The sequence below is a fragment of the Entelurus aequoreus genome, linkage group LG17 (genome assembly GCF_033978785.1).
Source record: "Entelurus aequoreus isolate RoL-2023_Sb linkage group LG17, RoL_Eaeq_v1.1, whole genome shotgun sequence".
Lineage (NCBI taxonomy): Eukaryota > Metazoa > Chordata > Actinopteri > Syngnathiformes > Syngnathidae > Entelurus > Entelurus aequoreus.
Genome location: NC_084747.1, coordinates 35,852,892 through 35,878,123, shown reverse-complemented (window position 1 = coordinate 35,878,123; position 25,232 = coordinate 35,852,892). Strand labels below are relative to the sequence as shown.

At 39.9% G+C, this 25,232-nt stretch overlaps 1 protein-coding gene across 1 annotated transcript in view; it reads left to right on the top strand.

The window, feature by feature from the left end:
* Nucleotides 1-4,282: 4,282 nt before the first annotated feature.
* septin5a (septin 5a) overlaps nucleotides 4,283-25,232 on the top strand; it is a 55,665-nt gene continuing 34,715 nt past the window's right edge. The window contains exons 1-2 of the mRNA XM_062025600.1: nucleotides 4,283-4,424; nucleotides 4,564-4,577. Of these exons, the coding sequence (XP_061881584.1) occupies nucleotides 4,379-4,424; nucleotides 4,564-4,577 (60 nt within the window). The 5' untranslated portion in view covers nucleotides 4,283-4,378. The remainder of the gene's footprint in view (nucleotides 4,425-4,563; nucleotides 4,578-25,232) is intronic.

Genomic DNA, 25,232 nt, shown 5'->3' with positions numbered 1-25,232 from the left:
GTTTTTAAGTTGGAGCTTTTATCCAATCAGAATTCAGCTCGCTTGTTGCCAGCACTGTGTGAATTCTGCCGGAGGCCTTCTGAACCAACATTAGCGGCGGCTGTGCAGTTTAGCGAACGGAGGACATTCAGTTAACTGACAGTTGCGATAGCCGATCAGATCACAAGTTGTTGACAGTAGCCCATCTCGGTAGCCTTACGTTGAACGTGACTGATTGGATACTCACTTGTCACTCTCAAGTATCCAATCACAAGTTGTGATTTACGAAAGTAGAAAGTGGCCCCGGAGCCATACCCGGCCAGCGGAGAAATCAGCGGTACTCACTTTTTTAACTAACAAAGAAAAACGTTGATTAGGTGGCAGATATATATTTGCAAGGGCATTTTCAAGAAGGATATTTAAAGAGAAACTAGATCTTGTGAAACGAGGTCAGCCGACCCTGGAAACTAGTGAAGCTGTCCTGGCGGGGAAATTGTTTGCTCGCCACTTCCATCCGAATCAACCAACTACGAGCGGTATCAATGGCTTATACGGCATCAAATGGCCGTTAAAAATTGTGAATTCAAATATATTTTTTCGCACTCAAAATGTTTTGTACAATTATTTTTGTTTTGACAGTCCGATGCGGATTTATTGATTTTTAAAATGTGCCAAAAAATAGCCCGTTTTTGTACGCTAGTGACAAATTGAGGCGATTCAATGCCCAGCAATGCGCAAGTGTGTTTCTGTATCGTATTTTTCAAGCCGTGGTCATGTGGCGACATAAATGATTGTATTTTGAGAGGTATTTTTTGAAGTCGGACTAACACATCACTGAAGGCCTAGGTGGGAAATGCACGGCCCGCCACTGATTAGTATTGAATTTTGAATGTATTTATTTATTCCGGCAGACAGACATATATAGCAATACTTCATCACTCTTTGTAATTTGACAGACATGCAACGGCACCCACCGAAAAGGGATACGGAAAAAAAGCAAGAATGCTTATCCATGTCCCGCCCCTAATTTACAATCAACTTATATGTTGGTTATATATGTTGGTTATATAGTCCAAGTTTCAACAGCAGATTTGATGGATACATGACAATTTCAGAACAAGTATAACATATGATAATGACAAGTCAGTATACATACACCCAGGCCTGGCCCTAACCAATCTGGCGCCCTAGGCAAGATTTTAGGTGGCGCCCCCCCACATCGGCAGTGAAGTGTATATACTCACAAGAAACCGAATAGCTTTGTCTTTGACCTTTTTTTTTACTTAAAGAAAGCAAATTAACATATTATATGAGAATGTTATGTTATGATTATCTTTAACCGAATCACAGCAGTGCTCAAATTAAAAAACAGCATTCCCTCTCATGTGATATTGCTTAATTAACATTAATGATGTGCACTTTAACAACTAGGCTTACAACTATACCTAATGTATAAAGGGGTGGAAAAGTGACTATTACCTGCAGGGCAAACATTAGCTAACCAGAAGGCAATAACAATGTAAACAGAAAACACCTGCTTAAAAGATCTAATACAAATGTCCCTGAGGAATGTAAGGTGGGAGTACTGTAATTACCTAACGTTACATTATTATTTTCCATAACAATTTAGCCCCCTCCACAATATTAACCCGACGTTAAAACAGAACTAGCTATTTATTGATTAGCAATTGCCGAATCATGTAACATTAGCTTAATGCTAAAAAGCCAGGTTACTATCACATTCTGTAACAGACAAATAATTTCATGTAGGCTAACGTTACCTGCCTGTTATCTCTGTCTTTTTCTCGTTTCTCCTCTTATTTTCTCTTTTTTCTTCCCTGGGCACCTGACAATTTTGGCCGTTTTGACATCTTGTATTGATTTTTTGATGTGGTGACGTCCAAAAAGAGTCATGATACGGGAAGGGAGGGGTCGCACCGTGCGGGGGGGGGGGGGGGGGGATAGAAATAATATTTCTATTAAATAGGCTTTACTTTGCATTTTAATTAACGTGGGATTTTTTGTATTTAGAAATAATATTACCAACTTTTTTCTTTTTTCTTTTCTTTTTTTTCTCCAACATTTGTGGCACTGGCGTGGCGCCCCCTAATGGACGGCGCCCTTAGCATTTGCCTATACGGCCTATGCCACGGGCCGGCCCTGCATACACCAATATGGATATAATAGCATTGAGTGACCATGAGATTAGCTCCATCTTGCCTGGGTATCTTTCGTCTTCTGAGGCCTTGTCTGGTGTGTTATGTCCCTTATTCCAGTGGTCCCCAACCTTTTTGTAACTGCGGACCGGTCAACGCTTGAAAATTTGTCCCACGGACCGGGGGGGATGGAATTTTTATTGTATTTTTTAAATTTTTTTATTTTATTTTTTTTTAGTCATAAAAAAATACAATTATGCGTGCTTACGGACTGTATCTCTGCAGACTGTATTGATCTATATTGATATATAATGTAGGAACCAGAAATATTAATAACAGAAAGAAACAACCCTTTTGTGCGAATGAGTGTGAATGAGTGTAAATGGGGGAGGGAGGTTTTTTGGGTTGGTGCACTCATTTTAAGTGTATCCTGTGTTTTTTATGTTGATTTAATAAAAAATAATATATATATATATATATATATATATTTTTTTTTTTTAATTCTTGTGCGGCCCGGTACCTATCGAGCCACGGACCAGTACCGGGTTGGGGACCACTGCCTTATTCCACAGTGAGTTATTTTGCACCTGTGTCCCACAGTTGAGATAGTCCAAACAACTAGTCATGTTTTTGATAGTTTCCCAACAACACATTTTTTACCGCAAGGTTGAACACTCTTAGGCTAGAAGACAGTTTAATTTCTCCGCTCACATTGTCCCACAGTTTCACCCCCGCTATAGATAACGGTTGAGCCTTGAATGTGCAATTTACTGTGTTATGTTTGAATTTCAGGACACCCCTGAGTTCATGTGGACCATCTCTGAGTGAAAACAGACTCTGTATATTTGCAGGTACTACCTGCAAATATACAGTGACGTGCGGTGAGGTTCATGGCTGGTGAGGCACTGACTTCATCACAGTCAGATTTACAAACATGAACCCTAAAGAGTATCTTATTCCCTATTTGATTGGCAGCAGTTAACGGGTTATGTTTAAAAGCTCATACCAGAATTCTTTACACATACAAAATGTAGCACACAAAAAAGCACATTTAATAAAAAAAACAACGTTATTATGGTCTTACCTTTACTTATAAATAAAGTCCATGCGCCGCTCCTTCTGAATAAAAGCATCAATAACTTGTTTATAGAAGTCTTCCTTATCTTTCTTCAGTTTTAAAAGTCTCTCTGTCTCGATGGAGAGCTTCCTTTAATTATTACCTCCTGCTTCAATTGAAAGTCCAGTTTAGAAAACTATTTTATTTTAGATATGTAATCCTCCATGTTAAAAGTCCAGGCGAGAGGAAAAAACAAACAATCGCTGCCGCTGCATTTGACTTGCTAACTATTGCTGCTTGTTGTCACTTATTCTGCAGCCGAGTAGTCGCAAGAATGATCCCTGGGATCACTAGCGCCCTCTATCACCATGAGGCGGGAGAAGTGCGAGCCTCACCCAGTGCGTCTTCGCAGCCGTTTTATGATTGCTCAGCACAAGAAATACGTTACACACATACAGTTGTTGACAAAATGCACTGTACATTATATACCTCAGCTAACTAAACTATGGAAATGTATAATATAATTCATATAGCAATACAGTCTCACTGCACAGCAGGCCAGCAGTTAGCCGAGTCATTGCGCAATCCATGGTGAGGCTCAACTGGCTGCTGACTCACCGCAAGTCTCTTCTCAGTATTTGAACGGCAAATGTGAAAATTCAGCGATTTTGAATAAAAATAATCTAAAACTGGTGAAGTTAAATGGAAAATAACTCTATAGTATAATCACTGGATACATATAACAATTTAATTTTTTTTTTTCTTTTGAAATTTTTTTTTCTTTCCATGATGGCACGTGAGGCACCGCCTCACCTGCCTCCCCTGACTGCACGTCACTGGCAGGTAGAGCCATTTGTGAGGCCATAAACATAGTACAGTATCTTTATTATTGTATTTGTACTGTTGAACAGCCCTGTTTGGGGTAATGCCATTGCCTTATCACATTTGTTTAGTTTTTTTAAGGAGAGAATATATTTTGTCAGGATTTAGAATCTTATAAATAAATGTGAGCATACAGAAACCCCACTTCCTGCTTGTGTACTGCTTTGCCATCTAATTGGCTGAGTGGCGTCCAGGAGGCGTGGCTTACATCCGTCAGCTCGGCCCTCTCCCATCCTGCTGCGGGCTCGCCAGGCGAGCGTGGATCATCTTGTGGCGGCGAGTCGCGGGCTGGACAGCAGTCGACATGACGGCCAGCATCAGATACAAGAGTCGTATTCCGGTCAAAACGGGTGAGTCTCCTTCCCAGTTGCGTTCAAATACCACTCAATGATGCGTTTGATGACCGCTCCTTGTCTTTACTGGGCGTCGCTGGGCATCCTGGCACCTGCTCCTCTCCTCTCCTCTCCTCTCGTCCATCGTGGCTCACAGAGGACAGCGCCGAGGTAAGATATCGGATTTATTGTCTTTGTTTGACTGTCTTTTTGAATTGGGGCTGTTTTTGTCGATGAATTGTTTAAATAGAGCAACGTGGAGCCCCGATCGTGAAGCATTCTGGATGATGATGCTGTTTGGAGGAAGAGGAGGAGGAGGAGGGGCTGTGTGGGCTTCTTTCATTTTTAGATGCTTATGTGGAGCAGCATCAATCCTCTCCTCCTCCCTCTACATTATTAGCCATTTCCGCTATTTGCTTCTCTTAGTGCCCTTTAGAATATAAACCAGGGTTCTATATTGACCTCCATGTTACCCCTCTTTCTTGGCCCCTGTTTGCAATGGTTGACCATGCATGCATGTGCATTTGACAACTCCCTGCCCCCACTACTTCATTGCTACAATTACAATCAGTGCATATCATCCAAGACAATGTCCTTTAATATGATAGCACAGTGTTTTTCAACCACTGTGCCGCGGCACACTAGTGTGTCGTGAGATACAGTTTGGTGTGCCGTGGGAGATTATTTAATTTCACCTATTTGGGTTAAAAAAAAAAGTTTGCAAACCAGTAATTCCCATCCATCCATCCATTTTCTACCGCTTGTCCCTTTTGGGGTCGCGGGGGGTGCTGGAGCCTATCTCAGCTGCTTTGGGGCGGAAGGCGGGGTACACCCTGGACAAGTCGCCACCTCATCGCAGGGCCAACACAGATAGACAGACAACATTCACACTCACATTCACACACTAGGGCAGGGGTTCTTAACCTGGGTTCGGTGAGTCGGCCTCAGGGGTTCGGCGGAGGTCAAAACACACCCGACTCATCGTGTAAATAAAAACTTCTCCCTATCGGCGTATTACAGATACGGCAACAGCAGAAGTCAGACTGGTTTGCAGGTGTGTAATTTGTTGTGAGTTTATGCACCGTGTTGGTTTTGTTGTTTGAACAAGGTGATGTTCATGCACGGTTCATCTTGTGCACCAGTAAAAAAACATGGTAACACTTTAGTATGGGGAACATATTCACCATTAATTATTTGCTTATTAACATGCAAATTAGTAACATATTGGCTCTTAACTAGTTATTATTAAGTACTCATTAATGCCTTATTCGGCATGGCCTTATTATAACCCTAACCCTCTAACCCTAACCCTAACCCTCTAACCCTGACCCTAACCCTAACCAAATAACTCTAATTTAAGTCTTTGTTACTTAGAATATGTTCCCCTAGTGTCCAAATAACTCTATATTAAGTCTGTTACTTAGAATATGTTCCCCATACTAAAGTGTTACCAAAAACATATAACTTTGTCTTGAATTTGAAAAATAAATAAAAATTATTTTTCACTAAAGAAGGGTTCGGTGAATGCACATATGAAACTGGTGGGGTTCGGTACCTCAAACAAGGTTAAGAACCACTGCACTAGGGCCAATTTAGTGTTGCCAATCAACCTATCCCCAGGTGCATGTCTTTGGAGGTGGGAGGAAGCCGGAGTACCCGGAGGGAACCCACGCAGTCATGGGGAGAACATGCAAACTCCACACAGAAAGATCCCGAGCCCGGGATTGAACTCAGGACTAGTCAGGACCGTAGTAATTCCCATCCATCCATTTTCTACCGCTTGTCAAACCAGTAGTTATAGTCTACAAATTATGTGTTGTTGTTGAGTGTCGGTGCTGTCTCGAGCTCAGCAGAGTAACCGTGTAATACTCTTCCATATCAGTAGGTGGCAGTCGGTAGCTAATTGCTTTGTAAGATGTCGTGAACAGCAGGAGGCAGCGTGCAGGTAATGCTTAAACCAAAAATAAACAAAAGGTGAGTGCCCCTCAGAAAAGGCATTGAAGCTTATGAAAGGCTATCCAGAACGAAAGTAAAACTGAACTGGCTACAAAGTAAACAAAAACAGAATGCTGGACGACAGCAAAGACTTACTGTGGAGCAAAGACGGCGTCCACAATGTACATCCGAACATGACATGGCAATCAACAATGTCCCCACAAAGAAAGATAAAAAGAACTGAAATATTCTTGATTGTTAAAACAAAACAGGTGCGGGAAAGAGCGCTCAAAGGAAGACATGAAACTGCAACAGCAAATTACCAAAAAAAAAGAAAAAGCCACCAAAATAGGAGCGCAAGACAAGAACTAAAAGACTACACACAGGAAAACAGCAAAAAACTCAAAACAAGTGACGGCGTGATGTGACAGGTCGTGACAGTACACCTACTTTGAGACAAGAGCTATATTGATGCATGGTTGGTTATGGTTTAAAGTCATATCCAACAATTGCGACAACGACTTTTTACTGTCAACTGAAGTTCGTTTTTTAATGATTTCTGCTGGTGGTGTGCCTCTGGATTTTTTCAACACAAAAAATGTGCCTTGGCTTAAAAAAGTTAAAAAACACTGTGATAGCACACATATCTAGAAGAGGCAATTCCTGAAGGAATTGCGTGTCAATGCTCCAATGCTGAAGTTCAACAAAAATGGTAATTTGAATTTCCAGAATGGTGGAATGTGTTGAAGGAGGAATGATTTGAATGAGTTGAAGAATTTGGGAATTGGGGAAGTTTGAAAAATGGGCAATTCATTTTGAATGGGGGAAATGGAAGAAAAAAAAGGACTTATGGGATATCCAGGAATTTTTTTTTTTTAATTGTTGAAGTAGAGCACACAATTCCTGAACAGGCTGAATATTTTGAAGTTGGAACGGTTTGAATCAGAAGAAAAATGTGGAAGTTGTGGAACTTTGAAAAATGTCCCATTGATTTCAACAGGAATTTCAGAAAACAATGGGAATTTTGGGAAAAGCAGTAATTTTTTTGAAAATGGTAAAAAAAAAAACTTGAATGGTCTGAATGAGTGAGTTAAAATGGTTGATGTTGGAATTTTTCAAATCGGTAGAGAAATGTTGAAGTAGTAACATGTTGAATTGAGAAATGGTATTACGGAAGTTCGGGAAAACCGGGAATTTTTCCAGTTCAAAAAACAAATGACAGGATCCCCAAAATTACTCACTGTTTATATATTATTAATTATTTTTAAGTCAGTCTTTTAAAACTATACTCGAGCCTGAAAGTCATATAATATGTATTAATAATATTTTTGGAAGCATTTTAACCCTTTAAAAGTTATATGTTTCTCCAGTTTTTTTAATTAAAAAAAGAAATACCGTAAATTATGGACTATAAACCGCTTAGAATCCTGCAGCTTATAAGACGGTGCGGCTAATTTTTTGTATTTTTCTACCGCTGAAAGACTTAATGTAATTAGTTTAAAAAACAAACAAACGAGCAAACACACAGAAAAGGTGTGTTAATGCTTGTGCTATGGCGCCATCTAATAGATGAGTTTGTTTACTGCAGGTGCTGCAGTGCCCTTCTTCTTAGAGCATTCAACCGGAAGTAGAAGTGCACTTCCGTCTTCTAGCCGTCCATAACGGTACTACTGGTTTAGATTCTTCATTAATCACTCCAAGCAACATTTTTAAGGTTTACTATATAACTAAAACTATTTACACTAACTAAAATGTCCTATGTGTGATATCTGTAAAAGTGTTTTCATGCATATTTGTACGTGGTATCGTAATATATTCAAGGGAGCATCGTTAGCATTAGCTAATATGCTAACACGTTTAAGAGTGTCTGTGTTGGCACAAAACCCAAAACCAGTGAAGGGGTCCCTGGAGCCTATCTCAGCTGCATTCGGGCGGAAGGCGGGGTACACCCTGGACAAGTCTCCACCTCATCGCAGGGCCAACACAGATAGACAGACAACATTCACACTCACATTCACACACTAGGGCCAATTGTAAATCGTAAATAAAAACAGAATACAATGATTTGCAAATCCTCTTCAACTTATATTCAATTGAATAGACTGCAAAAACAAAATATTTAATGTTCGAACTGAGAAACATAATTTATTTTTGCAAATAATCATTAACTTAGAATTTAATGGCAGCAACACATTGCAAAAAAATTGGCACAGGTGCATTTTTACCACTGTGTTACATGGCCTTTCCTTTTAACAACACTCAGTGAACATTTGGAAACTGAGGAGACCAATTTTTGAAGCTTTTCAGGTGGAATTCTTTCCCATTCTTGCTTGATGTACAGCTTAAGTTGTTCAACAGTTTAGGGTCTCCGTTGTGGTATTTTAGGCTTCATATTGCGCCACACATTTTCAATGGGAGACAGGTATGGACTACAGGCAGGCCAGTCTAGTACCCACACTCTTTTACTACGAAGCCACGTTGTTGTAACACGTGCAGAATGTGGCTTGGCATTGTCTTGCTGAAATAAGCAGGGGCGTCCATGATAACGTTGCTTGGATGGCAACATATGTTGCTCCAAAACCTGTATGTACCTTTCAGCATTAATGGTGCCTTCACAGATGTGTAAGTTACCCATGCCTTGGGCACTAATACACCCCCATACCATCACAGATGCTGTCTTTTGAACTTTGCGCCTATAACAATCCGGATGGTTCTTTTCCTCTTTGGTCCGGAAGACACGACGTCCACAGTTTCCAAAAACATTTTGAAATGTGGACTCGTCAAACCGCAGAACACTTTTCCACTTTGCATCAGTCCATCTTAGATGAGCTCGGGCTCAGCGAAGCCGGCAGCGTTTCTGGGTGTTGTTGATAAATGGCTTTCGCTTTGCATAGTAGAGTTTTAACTTGCACTTACAGATGTAGCGACAAACTGTAGTTACTGACAGTGGTTTTTTGAAGTGTTCCTGAGCCCAACGTGCCAACTTCACTGGATTTGGGTTTTGTATTATTAACTTACATTGGCATTCTTTTTGTATTGTTTTACATCACCGTGGAGTTATTGAGTCTATTTAGCTGATTGGAGAGCTGATTTGTTTGATCAGCCGTTTCACTGCTGTGTCACAGGCACTGTTTGGAAACAATTAAGGAATGTAGCTAAACATTTGAAAAATATTTATTTATAAATAGCTAATTTCACAATGTATATACTGTACCTGCGGCCTATAGTCCGATGCAGCTATTATATGGAAAAAAAATGTTTTCCAAAAATGTATTGGGTGCGGCATATATATATATATCTATAGTTCGGAAAATACGGTAAATAAAAACAACTAAAGTAATTTATGTGAAATGCATTTCAATAATTATTTTCTTTACATATTTCAGTTCCTTGCAGAAAACGGTAGAAATAATTTTGCTTCATGCTTGGAATGGGGGGAAAGTATCTCCATCTAGTGGAAAAATACAACAATAAAAAATTGAGAGCCAGTGGACCAAATGGAAATCTTAACATAAGGGATTGCATTAGTTGCTGTTAAGATAAATATTTCCAATAAACCATTTTTGGTCATTAAAAAACAATATATTGTTATTGGTGTAGCTTTACTAATTATTCTATTCTAATGAACAGTTGTTGTTTTTTTAACTGAATGGGACCATAGGATATATACATGGTTAATATATTGTGTTGGTCAGTTTGTGCTGCCTGACAGTGAGGCGTGCAGTTTCACTTAAATTACCGAACATTTACCCCGTAGAACTATCAAGTACAAAAATGTAGGTCATATTCAGCATATTCATGTGCAGTCTCATGTGTGAGTCACTCCACTGGAGGGACAGCACTTTTAACCAGAGAAGACCATTTCTGTAAAACGTGCATGTAAATGCAGAAGCTAAACTAATACGCTCTACGGAAAATGTGGAATTCTGGGAAATGAGGGATATATTTTGTTTTTTATGTGCACTGTCACTGTGGGCAATGTGTGTGTAGTAGTTATAATTGGAAGAACAGCCTTCTTGTGTACTTCATCCAATACTATCTGCACAGGTGTGTGTTTCTATTTTACTGTTTTTTTGTCAGGTGGTGGGGTTTAGTCTCTTGATTAACCTTTGACCCCTGCCCTACAGTTCTCCCTCTGGAAGATGAACTTGCCAGACAGTTGGACTAAATACACTTCATTCAGTAATGGTTTTGGTCACATAATGTTTACACACACACACACACACACACACTCACACACACACACACTCACACACACACACACACAAGCTTGTGAATATTGCTAGAAAACCCGGATTAGTATGATGGTTGCAGAGCAGATGAATCAAAAAAAAACTCCATAATCCAATCCAGGCAACATTTTGGACTACTGTAGTGTTTACTTCTTGTCACTTCCACACACATCTTCATCGCCATCTGGCAATGTGGGAAAAGATGACAACTGTAGAGAGTGCAACCTCATGGCGCTCATATTTCCTGGAGGCTTATTTCATCACTTCCTGTGCTGCGATACAATGTTGCCAGGCAACACTGCCTCCTTTTTTTAAACGACGTGATGAAATTGATGCCGTGATTGTGACCCGTGCACAAGCCTGTGTGCTCCGTGTGGGTGAATACTCACACTGATCACTGACTAAAACACATTTTTGGTGAGGTAAGATTTTTGAAATGTTTGATTTTGTTTTATTAGTGGTCCATTTTACAAGATCATTTATATTACTGATTTTCTGACTAAGACCAACTTACAAATGTAATTTATTTTATTTCTCCTATTCTATTTAAATTTTAATTATTTAAAATAATCTATATTACTCAATAAGTCAACTTGTCTTTTACTCTTTTAAACATACATGTTGGTCTCTATCGTCACATTCAGGCAAGTTGTTTTATTAGATTTTTTTCTTTTTTTTAAAGATTTGCCTCTTTTGTCACACTCAGGATTTATTACACTTTTGCTGTGTTTTATTTAATTTTACTGGCAATATTAAAAAAAAAAAGTATTTTAATTTTATATCTGAAATAGTCACTTTTTGGGAAATATTATGTTGCATTTACATCAATTATCTATTGTATCACATTCAGCATTATTCAATTGTATTATTTTTTTCAATTTTATTTGATACTACCCCCCGCAACCTCAAAAGGGACAAGCGGTAGAAAATGGATGGATGGACTATTCATAAAGTTAAGTGGTTTTTGTTCATGGTTAACATTAAATCAGCAAGATCCAGTAGTAGTAGTAGTGTCCCCAAAAAATGCTAGCAAACTAGAAAATAAATGACTCTTACAACAAAACTTTTTTTAAATTTGTATATTTTGTTGTCCTTTTTATGTAACTATTAAAATGCACTGTATTTTCTTGCAACATACAGAACATGTATTGTAGTGCGCTATAATAAATACATAAAAATGCTGATAATTTGTAGTGCACTAGCAGTAAACCATTGGTAGTTATGTGGAACAATAATTGTGATTTGTTTATTGATTTTGCCAGAGAAGGGGCAGAGTAAGTATTACTATTATGAATAATTAATTGATTCTATTGTTTCCATCACATTGTTTGTCTCCTTTGAGTAGTGAACAGATGTTGAGTGGGATACACTCACTCATTGCTGATTCAGCTCTTAAAGTGGGGAGCAGCTGCACCGCATCTTGGCTGGAGAAGGGCGTTGGGGGGTGGAAGTGGAAGTAGCTAGTGGACATCCACCCACTTTGATGCCGCTTTAATAAGGCGAGCAGACTTGATTTCATTCATAAGGAAAACACATAGTTTGCCTTCTGCCAACATACAGTGGATTTGACTAATAATACCAATCATAAATTCCCCCGAAAGGGACAAGCAGTAGAAAATGGATGGATAAATTATAATATAGGTTTGTTCACATTGTTAGATTGTGCTTGTAGTTTTCTGTGGTGTACAACTGCAACAATGTATCCCCACCTCACTTTGAGACCATATTTTGGAATACAAAAATGGTATCTTAGGACAGTTCTCATTGAGGGCCCATCCATCCATCCATCCATTTTCCTCCGCTCATCCGAGGTCGGGTCGCGGGGGCAGCAGCCTAAGCAGAGAAGCCCAGACTTCCCTCTCCCCAGCCACTTCGTCCAGCTCCTCCCCGGGGGATCCCGAGGCGTTCCCAGGCCAACCGGGAGACATAGTCTTCCCAACGTGTCCTGGGTCTTCCCCGTGGCCTCCTGTCGGTCGGAAGTGCCCTGAACACCTCTCTAGGGAGGCGTTCGGGTGGCATCCTGAGCAGATGCCCTAACCACCTCATCTGGCTCCTCTCAATGTGGAGGAGCAGCGGCTTTACTCTGAGTTCCTCCCGGATGACAGAGCTTCTCACCCTATCTCTAAGGGAGAGCTCCGCCACCCGGCGGAGGAAACTCATTTCGGCCGCTTGTACCCGTGATCTTGTCCTTTCGGTCATAACCCAAAGCTCATGACCATAGGTGAGGATGGGAACATAGATCGACAGGTAAATTGAGAGCTTTGCCTTCCGGCTCAGCTCCTTCTTCACCACAACGGATCGATACAGCGTCCGCATTACTGAAGACGCCGCATCGATCCGCCTGTCGATCTCACGATCCACTCTTCCCTCACTCGTGAACAAGACTCCGAGGTACTTGAACTCCTCCACTTGGGGCAAGATCTCCTCCCCAACTTGGAGACGGCACTCCACCCTTTCCCGGGCGAGAACCATGGACTCGGACTTGGAGGTGCTGATTCTCATCCCAGTCGCTTCACACTCGGCTGCGAACCGATCCAGCGAGAGCTGAAGATCCTGGCCAGTTGAAGCCATCAGGACCACATCATCTGCAAAAAGCAGAGACCTAATCCTGCAGCCACCAAACCCCTCAACGCCCTGACTGCGCCTAGAAATTCTGTCCATAAAAGTTATGAACAGAATCGGTGACAAATCGGTGGTTTTCGTCCTGGTCGTGGAACGGTAGACCAGCTCTATACTCTCGGCAGGGTCCTAGAGGGTGCATGGGAGTTTGCCCAACCAGTCTACGTGTGCTTTGTGGACTCGGAGAAGGCATTCGACCGTGCACCCCAGGAAGTCCTGTTGGGAGTGCTCAGAGAGTATGGGGTATCGGACTGTCTGATTGTGGCGGTCCGCTCCCTGTATGGTCAGTGTCAGAGCTTGGTCCGCATTGCCGGCAGTAAATCGGACCCGTTTCCATTGAGGGTTAGACTCCGCCAGGGCTGCCCTTTGTCACCTATTCATTGAGGGCCACATTGCAGTAATGGCTGCCTACAGAGGGCCATCAACTATTCATTTAAATTAGACATACAGTTTTACACTTTTTTTTTCTATAGATTACATTATTTCGATAATAATACAATATTTTAGATAATAATACAATATTTGACATGATCAGATAACATTAAAGTTTAAAAGATATTACCTTTTTTTATATCAAAATTTAAAGAACGAATGCATTTAGTAAAAAAAAAAAACAAACACATTTTTCCAGGCTTTTGCGGGCCACATAAGATGACGTAACGGGCCAAATCTGGCCCCCGGGCCTTGAGTTGGACACCTGTGTCTTAGGGTGTGTTTGCTTTGCTACCTGAAGCCAGTTTTTCTTTCTGTCACGACTGTCCCTGAAAGCTTCCATTAGATGTCAGCAGGCTGACCCAGATTGCCTACCAAAAACCCCCAAAGTGACCAACGTTATTCAGTCTGCTTTGATAAATTCTGGATTACGGCTCTGCTCTGGCAAATAGGGATAAGATGTCTGAGCTGTAATCCAACAAAACACATGAAGATTGTTATGTAATATTTGACGTTATTCAGATATTTGGCACACAACTCCTATTTAAGCATGGGAGGTTTTTTTTCTAGGATAGCTGCTGTGTTGTAGGGTGCAAAATTGAAGGACCACTGTGATACATTTTGTACAAAACTCAAAACCAGTGAAGCTGGCACTTTGTTTAAATCGCAAATAAAAACAGAATACAATGATTTGCAAATCCTTTTCAACCTAAATTCAATTGAATAGACTGCAAAGACAAGATATTTAATGTTTGAACTGTAAAAATATTTTTTTTTTTTCAAATAATCATTACCTTAGAATTGGCAGCACATTGCAAAAAAGTTGGCACAGGGGCGTTTTTTTTTACCACTGTGTTACATGGCCTTTCCTTTTAACAACACTCAATAAACGTTTGGGAACTGAGGAGACCAATTTTTGAAGATTTTCAGGTGGAATTATTTCCCATTCTTGCTTCATGTACAGCTTAAGTTGTTCAACAGTCCGGGGTCTCCGTTGTCCTTTTTTAGGCTTCATATTGTGCTACACATTTTCAATGGGAGACACGTCTGGACTACAGGCAGGCTAATCTAGTACCCGCACTCTTTTACTACGAAGCTATGTTGTTGTAACACGTGCAGAATGTGGCTTGGCTGAAATAAGCAGGGGCGTCCATGAAAAAGATGTTGCTTGGATGGCAACATAAGTTGCTCCAAAACCTGTATGTACATTTCAACATTAATGGTGCCTTCACAGATGTGTAAATTACCCATGCCTTGGGCAATAATACACCCCCATACCATCACAGATGCTGCCTTTCAAACTTTACGCCTATAGCAATCCGGATGGTTCTTTTCCTTTTTGGTCCGGAAGACACGACGTCCACAGTTTCCAAAAACAATTTGAAATGTGGACATGTCAGATCACAGAACACTTTTTCCACTTTGTATCAGTCCATCTTAGATGAGCTCAGGCCCAGCGAAGCTGGTGGCGTTTCTGGGTGTTGTTGATAAATGGCTTTGGCTTTGCATAGTAGAGTTTTAACTTGCACTTACAAATGTAGCGACCAACTATAGTTACTGACAGTGGTTTTCTGCAGTGTTCCTGAGCCCATGTGGTGATATCCTTTACACACTGATGTCGTTTTTTGATGCAGTATCGCCTGAGGGATCGGAAGGTCACAGGCATTCAATGTTGGTTTTGGGCCTTGCCGCTTACATGCAGTGATTTCTCCAGATTCTCTGAACTTTCTGATTATATTACGGACCGTAGATGGTGAAATCCCTAAATTCCTTGCAATAGCTGGTTGAGAAATGTTGTTCTTAAACTGTTCGACCATTTGCTCACGCATTTGTTCACAAAGTGGTGACCCTCACCCCATCCTTGTTTGTGAATGACCTAGCATTTAATGGAAGCTGCTTTTATACCCAACCATGGCACCCACCTGTTCCCAATTAGCCTGTTCACCTGTGGGATGTTCCAAATAAGTGTTTGATGAGCATTCCTCCACTTTATCAGTCTTTTTTGCCACTTGTGCCAGCTTTTTTGAAACATCTTGCAGGCATCAAATTCCAAATGAGCTAACATTTGCAAAAAATAACAAAGTTTACCAGTTTGAATGTTAAACATCTTGTCTTTGCAGTCTATTCAATTCAATATAGACTGAAAATGATTTGCAAGTCATTGTATTCTGTTTTTATTTACGATTTACACAACGTGTCAACTTCACTGGTTTTGGGTTTTGTATATTAAAGATGTTAAACACTATCCATTATAGGTCCAACATCCACATCTTAGCTTTTTGTTAAAAGTGACAAAGCACCTTGGTGTAATATCTCATAATATATCTTACTAATAATGTAGTACCGTATTTTTCGGACTATAAGTCGCAGTTTTTTTCATAGTGCGACTTATACTCAGGAGCGACTTATGTGTGAAATTATTAACACATTACCGTAAAATATCAAATAATATTATTTAGCTCATTCACGTAAGAGACTAGACGTATAAGATTTCATGGGATTTAGCGATTAGGAGTGACAGATTGTTTGGTAAACGTATAGCATGTTCTATATGTTATAGTTATTTGAATGACTCTTACCATAATATGTTACGTTAACATACCAGGCACGTTCTCAGTTGGTTATTTATGCGTCATATAACGTACACTTATTCAGCCTGTTCACTATTCTTTATTTATTTTAAATTGCCTTTCAAATGTCTATTCTTAGTGTTGGGTTTTATCAAATAAATTTCCCCCCAAAATGCGACTTATACTCCAGTGCGACTTATATATGTTTTTTTCCTTCTTTATTATGCATTTTCGGCCGGTGCGACTTATACTCCGGAGCGACTTATACTCCGGAGCGACTTATACTCTGAAAAATACGGTAGTTTTAGTTGTCCAATATGCAGAGGGCCTATAAAAAAAGGCAAAAATGGACCCCTGGCTGCACTGTGTCCACCTGAGCTGCATTGTTTTAAGAGCTTAACATTCTCTTTTCAACCACAAATAACAAGAACGAGAGAACATTTAAGAGTAACAATCGCGGTCAGTGCCACACAAAACCAGTCAAGTGTTATTTTGGAAATAGTTGTAATTCAAGGTGTTTTGTTCATCAAAGAGTTATTCTATAGTCAACGAGAGTCCATTGTGCCCAAGGAGGCGGGGCTATAAGTGGTCCTCTAATTACATGCTGTCAGAATAGCATTATCAAAGAGGCCAGCACATGCAGACGGCCTGTTCATGGCCAAGGGAAGACGTGAAAAAGAGGCCAAGGGGGAGGTGGCTGCTCACGTTGCTCAGCATCCATGGATATGGCACATCCTCCCCCTCTATTTATCTCCATCGCCACTCTTTATGGGCCCACCATCTGTGAGGAACTAGTCAGAGTGATGAACAAACCACGAGAATGTTTGGGAGACAGAAATGTTTTGAAACAGGCCGTCAATGGAGGACCACAGCAAAGTGTACATTGGGCCTGTGTCAAGTGGAAATACATGACTTACTTTGTATAGAACAAGTGATATCGCCTGGCATGCATATTACAGTGACTTCTACTACTCTGTCATTGTTATCTATAACAGCAGTCTTCCCTATTGTATATGCCTTGCAACTAATTCTGTCAGGCTTGTCCCTGACAGTTTAGTTATGTTTTGGTTTTGCCTCTGTCATTTCTTGTCAGCGCTCTTATTTTGATTATTTCCTGATTGTCTCCCTGAGTGCTGCTTCCCCTCAGCTGCAGCTGATTGGCACCTGGGCACACCTAGTGTCAATCAGCCAGCTGCTATTTAAACCTGCCTTCCCCTCCAGTCAGTGCTGGATTATTGTCATTTCTACTTGTCAATGTCAGTGTAGCTGGATGCGGTAGCGGTAAACTATATTCTGTAGCTGTTTTTTAGCTTGCTGTCTTTTTGTTCCTCGTCTTCCAGTTCCTGTTTCCCTGGCATCCTGTTTCCTGTTCCTAGTTCCTGGTTTGTGTTTTTTCTTTATATTTTTGGACATTAAATAATGTTTTCCTGCTCAATACCTGGCGCCATCTCTGCATCTTGGGGTTCGTCACCAACACAACCTGACAGATTCAGTACTTTTAGGCTCCGACCGAATTCCGTCACTAATACCAGGTGTCAATTCACGTAAAATGAAACGGTGCTATATTGTGATACCTTTGTTGCCCGTCACATCACGTCACGTCAGAGCGGACTCATCCAAACTGCCTCTAGGTAATGTTGCAATTTTCCAGGCCAACAAAGCAAGTATACTGATAGGAGACGCTCAAACATAAAGTAAGGCTTTACTTTTCCAGAATGCGCAAGCTTGATGCTTGATTGGATTTGCCATAAACATGCTACTGATTAGCATTAGCGATTTTATACGGCGATTTCAACACTGTCAAAATTGGTAATAAAAACAAGAAGTAGGATGCATGTTACAATCAAACAGCACGTGTATAATAATTGCAATAATTACAGTATAAACACTTTGTAGGGCTTAACAAAAGACTATGGTCGGATTCATGGCAAAGACTACTTCCTAGCTAGGCAACACAATGTCAAGGTCAAGCTTTCTTTAATGGTACCGGAGGTAAAAAAAAAAACACGTCAAAAGTGGTAAAGGAATGGCTAAATCAGGATATAATTAAGGTTTTAGAATGGCCTTCCCAAAGTCCTGACTTAAACGTGTGGACAATGCTGAAGAAACAAGTCCATGTCAGAAAACCAACAAATTTAGCTGAACTGCACCAAATTTGTCAAGAGGAGTGGTCAAAAATTCAACCAGAAGCTTGTGGATGGCTACCAAAAGCGCCTTATTGCAGTGAAACTTGCCAAGGGACATGTAACCAAATATCAACATTGCTGTATGTATACTTTTGACCCAGCAGATTTGCTCACATTTTCAGTAGACCCATAATCAATTCATAAAAGAACCAAACTTCATGAATGTTTTTTGTGACCAACAAGTATGTGCTCCAATCACTCCATCACAAAAAATAAGAGTTGTAGAAATTATTGGAAACTCCAGACAGCCATGACATTATGTTCTTTACAAGTGTATGTCAACTTTTGATCCCGACTGTAGTTGTGCAGACATGTGTAGTTCAGCGTCAAGACAGAATGAAGCAAGCAAACACAAATCATATAAAACATAAAAACATTTTAAAAATCCACAAACGATCGCCAGTTTACAGGCACACTGTAGAACAAATAAAATATAATACCTAATAAACAAATCAAATCTTTGTGATTAAAGTGCAATACCATAATAAATAAATAAAATCACCATATGATATCCTTCTTGTGATGGCAGCAGGTACAAAAGTATTCTTATATCGTTTCGTCCTACAAAGAGGAATAATGAACTGCCGACCAGAGTGAAGGAGCTGGAAGTCACTGCGTAAAGGATGATGGGTGCAGCAGTGAATATTCGAGCTCGCCTTGCTCTGCAGCTGTGTGCCATAGATGTCAGATAGGTTGAGTTGCGGCTCACCTATAAGCTTACTAGCCCACTTTACAATTTGGTTTAGTGCAGACTTGTTTCTCAAGGACAAACTACCAAACCATGACACCCGGGAGAAGGACAGAATTCGGCACAGTGGGTAGAGCAACCGTGCCAGAAACCTGAGGGTTGCAGGTTCGCTCCCCGCCTCTTACCATCTAAAAAAAAATCTCTGCCGTTGTGTCCTTGGGCGGGACACTTCACCCTTTGCCCCCGGTGCCGCTCACACTGGTGAAATGAATGATGAATGATAGGTGGTGGTCGGAGGGGCCGTAGGCGCAAATTGCAGCCACGCTTCCGTCAGTCTACCCCAGGGCAGCTGTGGCTACGAAAGTAGCTTACCACCACCAGGTGTGAATGAATGATGGGTTCAGAAAAACATGTAAAGCGACTTTGGGGACTTAGAAAAGCGCTATATAAATCCCAGGTATTATTATTATTCAAATACTCAACATAGCCTAAACACTACTGCCATCTAGATTATTGGAATTGCAACTGCATGCAAATTCTTAGACTGAAGTACTCACCAGTAGCCCGGAGGATATTCCAAGTGTTATTGCCACTACATGATGGCCAAAATGTGGAAATACTTTATCACATCCCGGGTAATTCCTCTAAGCCAGAGCTGGGGTTTTAGTGCTGAAACCACAGACGTGTGTTGTTCTGCAAAAACTTGACAGTTGTAGCTACACCGTTAGCATTCTGTGTTAGCAGCCTCTGGTCTTCAGGCCAGGGTCTTCTAAAGATCCCAAAAACTTGTTTTAAAACCTGTGGAGACCTGGCATTCCAGACTATAGCTCCCAGACTCTGGAACAATTTGCTGAAACTTTTAAGAAACATTTGAAAACTTCTCTTTTTAGTAAAGCTTTTAGTTAATGCACCTTTTAACTATCATTTTGAATCCACTTTGTATCCTTTTTATGATGTTGCCCCTGTTGTTTTAATTGGATTGTTGTTTTACTTCACCTATGGTTTCGAAGCTGCCTTATTGATGTTTGTTTGTTTGTTATCGCTCACGTTAAAGTCTCACTAATGTGGAGATGTGTTATTGATGAGGCAGTACATTAAAAAGTCATTCTGACAAAAGTTAACTCGAGATTTTCGTTGTAAGAACTGACATAACTCAGCATCTTCATGAGATTGATCCCATTTGGAATTAGAGTCAATATTGACTGCTGTGCCTTTTTGAGCCTTATTTCCTCCAAAGCCATGCTGAGTAAATGAGTGTTGACAAACAACTTGATTGCTGCCTGTTAAATGATAAATGATAAATGGGTTATACTTGTATAGCGCTTTTCTACCTTCAAGGTACTCTGGGTCACCGCCCGTGTCTCGCTCTTCAATTATGGCACATTATAACGTCACATTGTTTATTTTGGAGACCTTCTGCGGGCATCTTTGCTCTGCATTTAATTGTGCTGAAACAAGAACAACTAAGTGGAAGTAAGCTGCAGACTGAAGAGACTAGTTAAATAATTTGAAATCCCCTAATCATATAAGACCAATGAAGCAAATATTGGCTTGTGTGTGCCTCTGAAATGTCAACTGTGTGTGTGTGTGTGTGTGTGTGTGTGTGTGCGTGTGTGTGTGTGTGTGTGTGTGTGTGTGTGTGTGTGTGTGTGTGTGTGTGTGTGTGTGTGTGTGTGTGTGTGTGTGTGTGTGTGTGTGTGTGTTCTTGTATTTCTACCCTTCTGGAGACATCGACGAGGAAAAGTACAAGTTAGGACCGAAATCATGGTCCCAATACAGAAAACCATTGCATCTAATAGAGAATTTGTCATTTGCACCCCTGGTGGTGAAATCTATCAAAACTAGGGTGGTCCCAAAAAGGAGGGATTTTTCAAATTGACTGTGTGTCGGTTTTAAAAGTGCACCCTCTCTGGCCATATGTGTGTAAGAAATTGAAATGCGCCCCCTTTGGCCAAAATTTATTTTAAAAAATAAATAAATATGTAAAAAGAGACATACTGTAATAACTTGAAGTAAATAATGAAGATTAAAAACCAATTACAAACAAAAAAATAAAAAAAATAAAAAATAAAAGCAGTCTTTTTCTCACAATGTGTCGACTTCAATGCAAAATAGTGACATTTGTCATATAAAATTCTGACTTATCACAATATTGCTAATTTTTTTGTTGTTCTTGCAAAATAGAGACATTTTTTGAGTAAAATTATGACTTTTGTCATAATTTTGCCAAGTAAGATTCCGATTATTGTTATAACATTGCCAACATTTTTAAGTTTTCTTCTAAAAGTGTGACTTTGTCGAGTAAAATCACGACTCATTTCCTAAAATTGTCAAAATGTTAAGCTTTTCTTGTAAAATTGCAACTGCTACTGAGTGAAATTCCAACTTTTATCATAATATTGCACAAATGTTCAGTTTTCTTTTAAAATTTTGACTTGCGTTGAGTAAAATGACGACTTTTATTATAATACTGCCAAAATTCTAAGTTTTTCTTGTGAAATTGTGACCTTTTTCTTGTAAAATTTCAACTCATTTTTCACAACAAGCTTTTTTATATTTGCATAGTATGTATATATTATTAATGTTGTAAATACAAATCTTTATATATCTAGAGAGGGTGGTCCTAAAGAGGTAGGCATTTTTCGGAGGAGTCAAGAAGGTAACAAATACAAGAACATTGTGTGTGTGTGTGTGTGTGTGTGTGTGTGTGTGTGTGTGTGTGTGTGTGTGTGTGTGTGTGTGTGTGTGTGTGTGTGTGTGTGTGTGTGTGTGTGTGTGTGTGTGTGTGTGTGTGTGTGTGTAAAGATAAAATGGAAGTGGGGTATAGTCTACAGCGCTGTTGTGGTGCATATAAAAGCTCCTTTCAATGATAAAGACAAACACACACACATACAGTACACACACATACAGTACACACACTCGCTTATTCATACACATGTTGCACTCTCTCCACAATCCCTCAAACCAAGGTTGTCCAAAGTGCGGCCCACATGGACTATTTGTGGCTCGCGGTTCCCTTTTTTTTTAATTGGCCCACAGCACATTGCAGAAAAATAAAATTAAACCAAAACAAACAAAAGCACACTGTAAAGAGAATATGTCTATATACTGTACAGTAAATAAAAATGAAAGAGTGCTTGCATAGCAGCCGGCCTATAATGATCATTTATCAGTACTAGGCCCTCAGCTGTAAACGTTTGGACAACCCCGGATTATACTGAAACACACGACAGCTGAAGTCTAAAATGACACACTTAACATTGAATGATCACAGTATCTGCAGTAAAAAAACAACAACAATCAAGTTGTGAGTGAAATGACTTCCTCCTGTGGTGTGGAGTGGTACTACATGCTCCATGCTGGAACGTGGCATCGTAATAGGGTGTGCCTGCTGCTAGAGCTTGCTTTTTTTCTTAAAAGAGCTGCACTGCCCACATCTTATGCACACACACAAGCACACACACACACATCTGGAAGCAATTGCCTGCAAGCTCAATCGCCAATCGCCTCCCTTTACGCTCCTAAAGAAAAGGGCAGAGTCAACATGGCTTCCTTCACATGGTTTTAATTACTGGCTAAACTGAAGTAGCAGTATTCTATAGCATATGACCACAAAGTTTAAAAAAGCAAATCATATTTATTTTCCGCCGTACACTTGTTCAATGGCTGCTGATCAGCATTATCTCCAAATTAGCATCAGAGCTCTTTTTTTTTAACTTGCAAACAACCTTCCAGCAGGTCTCTATGCATTTGTACAAGTAACCATGGCATGTGACTGACAGGAAGACAAGCTCTGACTGGGTAAATCTCCATTTGTTTTTACATTTGTTGGCTCAGGAAAACTCTTAAATTTGGGTCGATATTGCAGTTGTATATTAAGAATAGGGGGGCGGGGGGGTGAGGGGGGTTTTGGGTTATGGTATTTTTTTGTTTTTTTTGTTTTTGTTTTTTGTCATAAAGAAATACAATCATGTGTGCTTACGGACTGTATCCCTGCAGACTGTATTGATCTACATTGATATATAATGTATATATTGTGTTTTTTATGTTAATTTAATAAAAAATAAAAATTTTATTTTTTATTTATTTAATTTTTTTAATTTCTTGTGCGGCCCGCTACCAATCGGTACCGGGCCGCGGCGCGGTGGTTGGGGACCACTGGTGTAAATAAAAACTTCTCCCTATCGGCTTATCTGTACTGTAAAGTTAAAATTTGAATGACAATAAAAAAGAAGTCTAAGTCTGAGTATTATGGATACCCCCAAACAATGTTCCCTCTAATTTTCCATCTGATTTGCAAGTGTGTAATTTGTTGTGAGTTCATGCACTGTGTTGGTTTTGTTCTTTGAACAAGGTGAAGTTCATGCATGGTTCATTTTGTGCACTAGTAAAAAAACATATAACTTTGTCTTGAATTTGAAAAAAATACAAATAAAACATTTTATTTTTCACTAAAGAAGGGTTCGGTGAATATGCATATGAAACTAGTGGGGTTCGGTACCTCCAACAAGGTTAAGAACCACTGCTTCAGATAGACAAACACTTTACAAGTGTAAAACATACACGGAGAATGTCTGCAACTTGTGGACGACAGAGCAGACAGCGGATAATAAGGAAGCCTTTAGTGGTGTTTCTTTCTGTAATTATTATTAATTATTACTGTAATTAGTTACAATTATTAAAAAAGTACAGTAATTTGACAATAAACTCTAAGTATCAAAGTTGTGTATAAAAAGAGCATGGCCAACTCGGTTTCAGACCATCTCTTAGTCAAAAGGGCGCCATGTTCTCTTCCAACTTTGAGGTGGCCACAGTTGGAACTATGCGTACACAAAGCACGTCCTCATTCGACATCTCTTTTAGTTGAAGAGTTGTCTGCCCTGTAAACAGTTGACATAATGTTTTGTTGTTGTTGTTGATGTTTTATTGATATTCATGACTACAAACATACATGGCAAAAATCAAGTACAAAAATATATAAAAAATTAGTATATATATATATATATATAGTACATGACTGTCTTGAGTTTCCAATAATTTCTACAACTTTTATTTTTTTGTGATAGAGTGATTGGAGCACATACTTGTTGCTCACAAAAAACATTCATGAAGTTTGTTTCTTTTATGAATTTATTATGGGTCTACTGAAAATGTGACCAAATCTGCTGGGTCAAAAGTATACATACAGCAGTGTTAATATTTGGGTACATGTCCTTTGGCAAGTTTCACTGCAATAAAGCGCTTTTGGTAGCCATCCACAAGCTTCTGGCAAGCTTCTGGTTGAATTTTTGACAACTCCTCTTGACAAAATTGGTGCAGTTCAGCTAAAGGTGTTGGTTTTCTGACATGGACTTGTTTCTTCAGCATTGTCCACATGTTTAAGTCAGGACTTTGGGAAGGCCATTCTAAAACCTAAATTCTACCCTGATTTAGCCATTCCTTTACCACTTTTGATGTGTGTTTGGGGGTCATTGTCCTGTTGGAACACCCAACTGAGCCCAAGACCCAACCTCCGGGCTGATGATTTCAGGTTGTCCTGAAGAATTTGGAGGTAATCCTCCTTTTTCATTGTCCCATTTTAAGCACAAGTTCCATTAGCAGCAAAACAGGCCCAGAGCATAATAATACCACCACCATGCTTGACGGTAGGGATGGTGTTACTGGGATTAAAGGCCTCACCTTTTCTCCTCCAAACATATTGCTGGGTATTGTGGCCAAACAGTTACATTTTTGTTTCATCTGACCACAGAACTTTCCTCCAGAAGGTCTTATCTTTGTCAATGTGATGTCAGATGAAACACAAATTGAGCTGTTTGGCCACAATACCCAGCAATATGTTTGGAGGAGAAAAGGTGAGGCCTTTAATCCCAGGAACCCCATGGCTACCGTCAAGCATGGTGGTGGCAGTATTATGCTCTGGGCCTGTTTTGCTGCCAATGGAACTGGTGCTTTAAATGGGACAATGAAAAAGGAGGATTACCTCCAAATTCTTCAGGACAATCTAAAATCATCAGCCCGGAGGTTGGGTCTTGGGCGCAGTTGGGTGTTCCAACAGGACAATGACCCCAAACACATGTCAAAAGTGGTAAAGGAATGGCTAAATCAGGCTATAATTAAGGTTTTAGAATGGCCTTCCCAAAGTCCTGACTTAAACGTGTGGACAA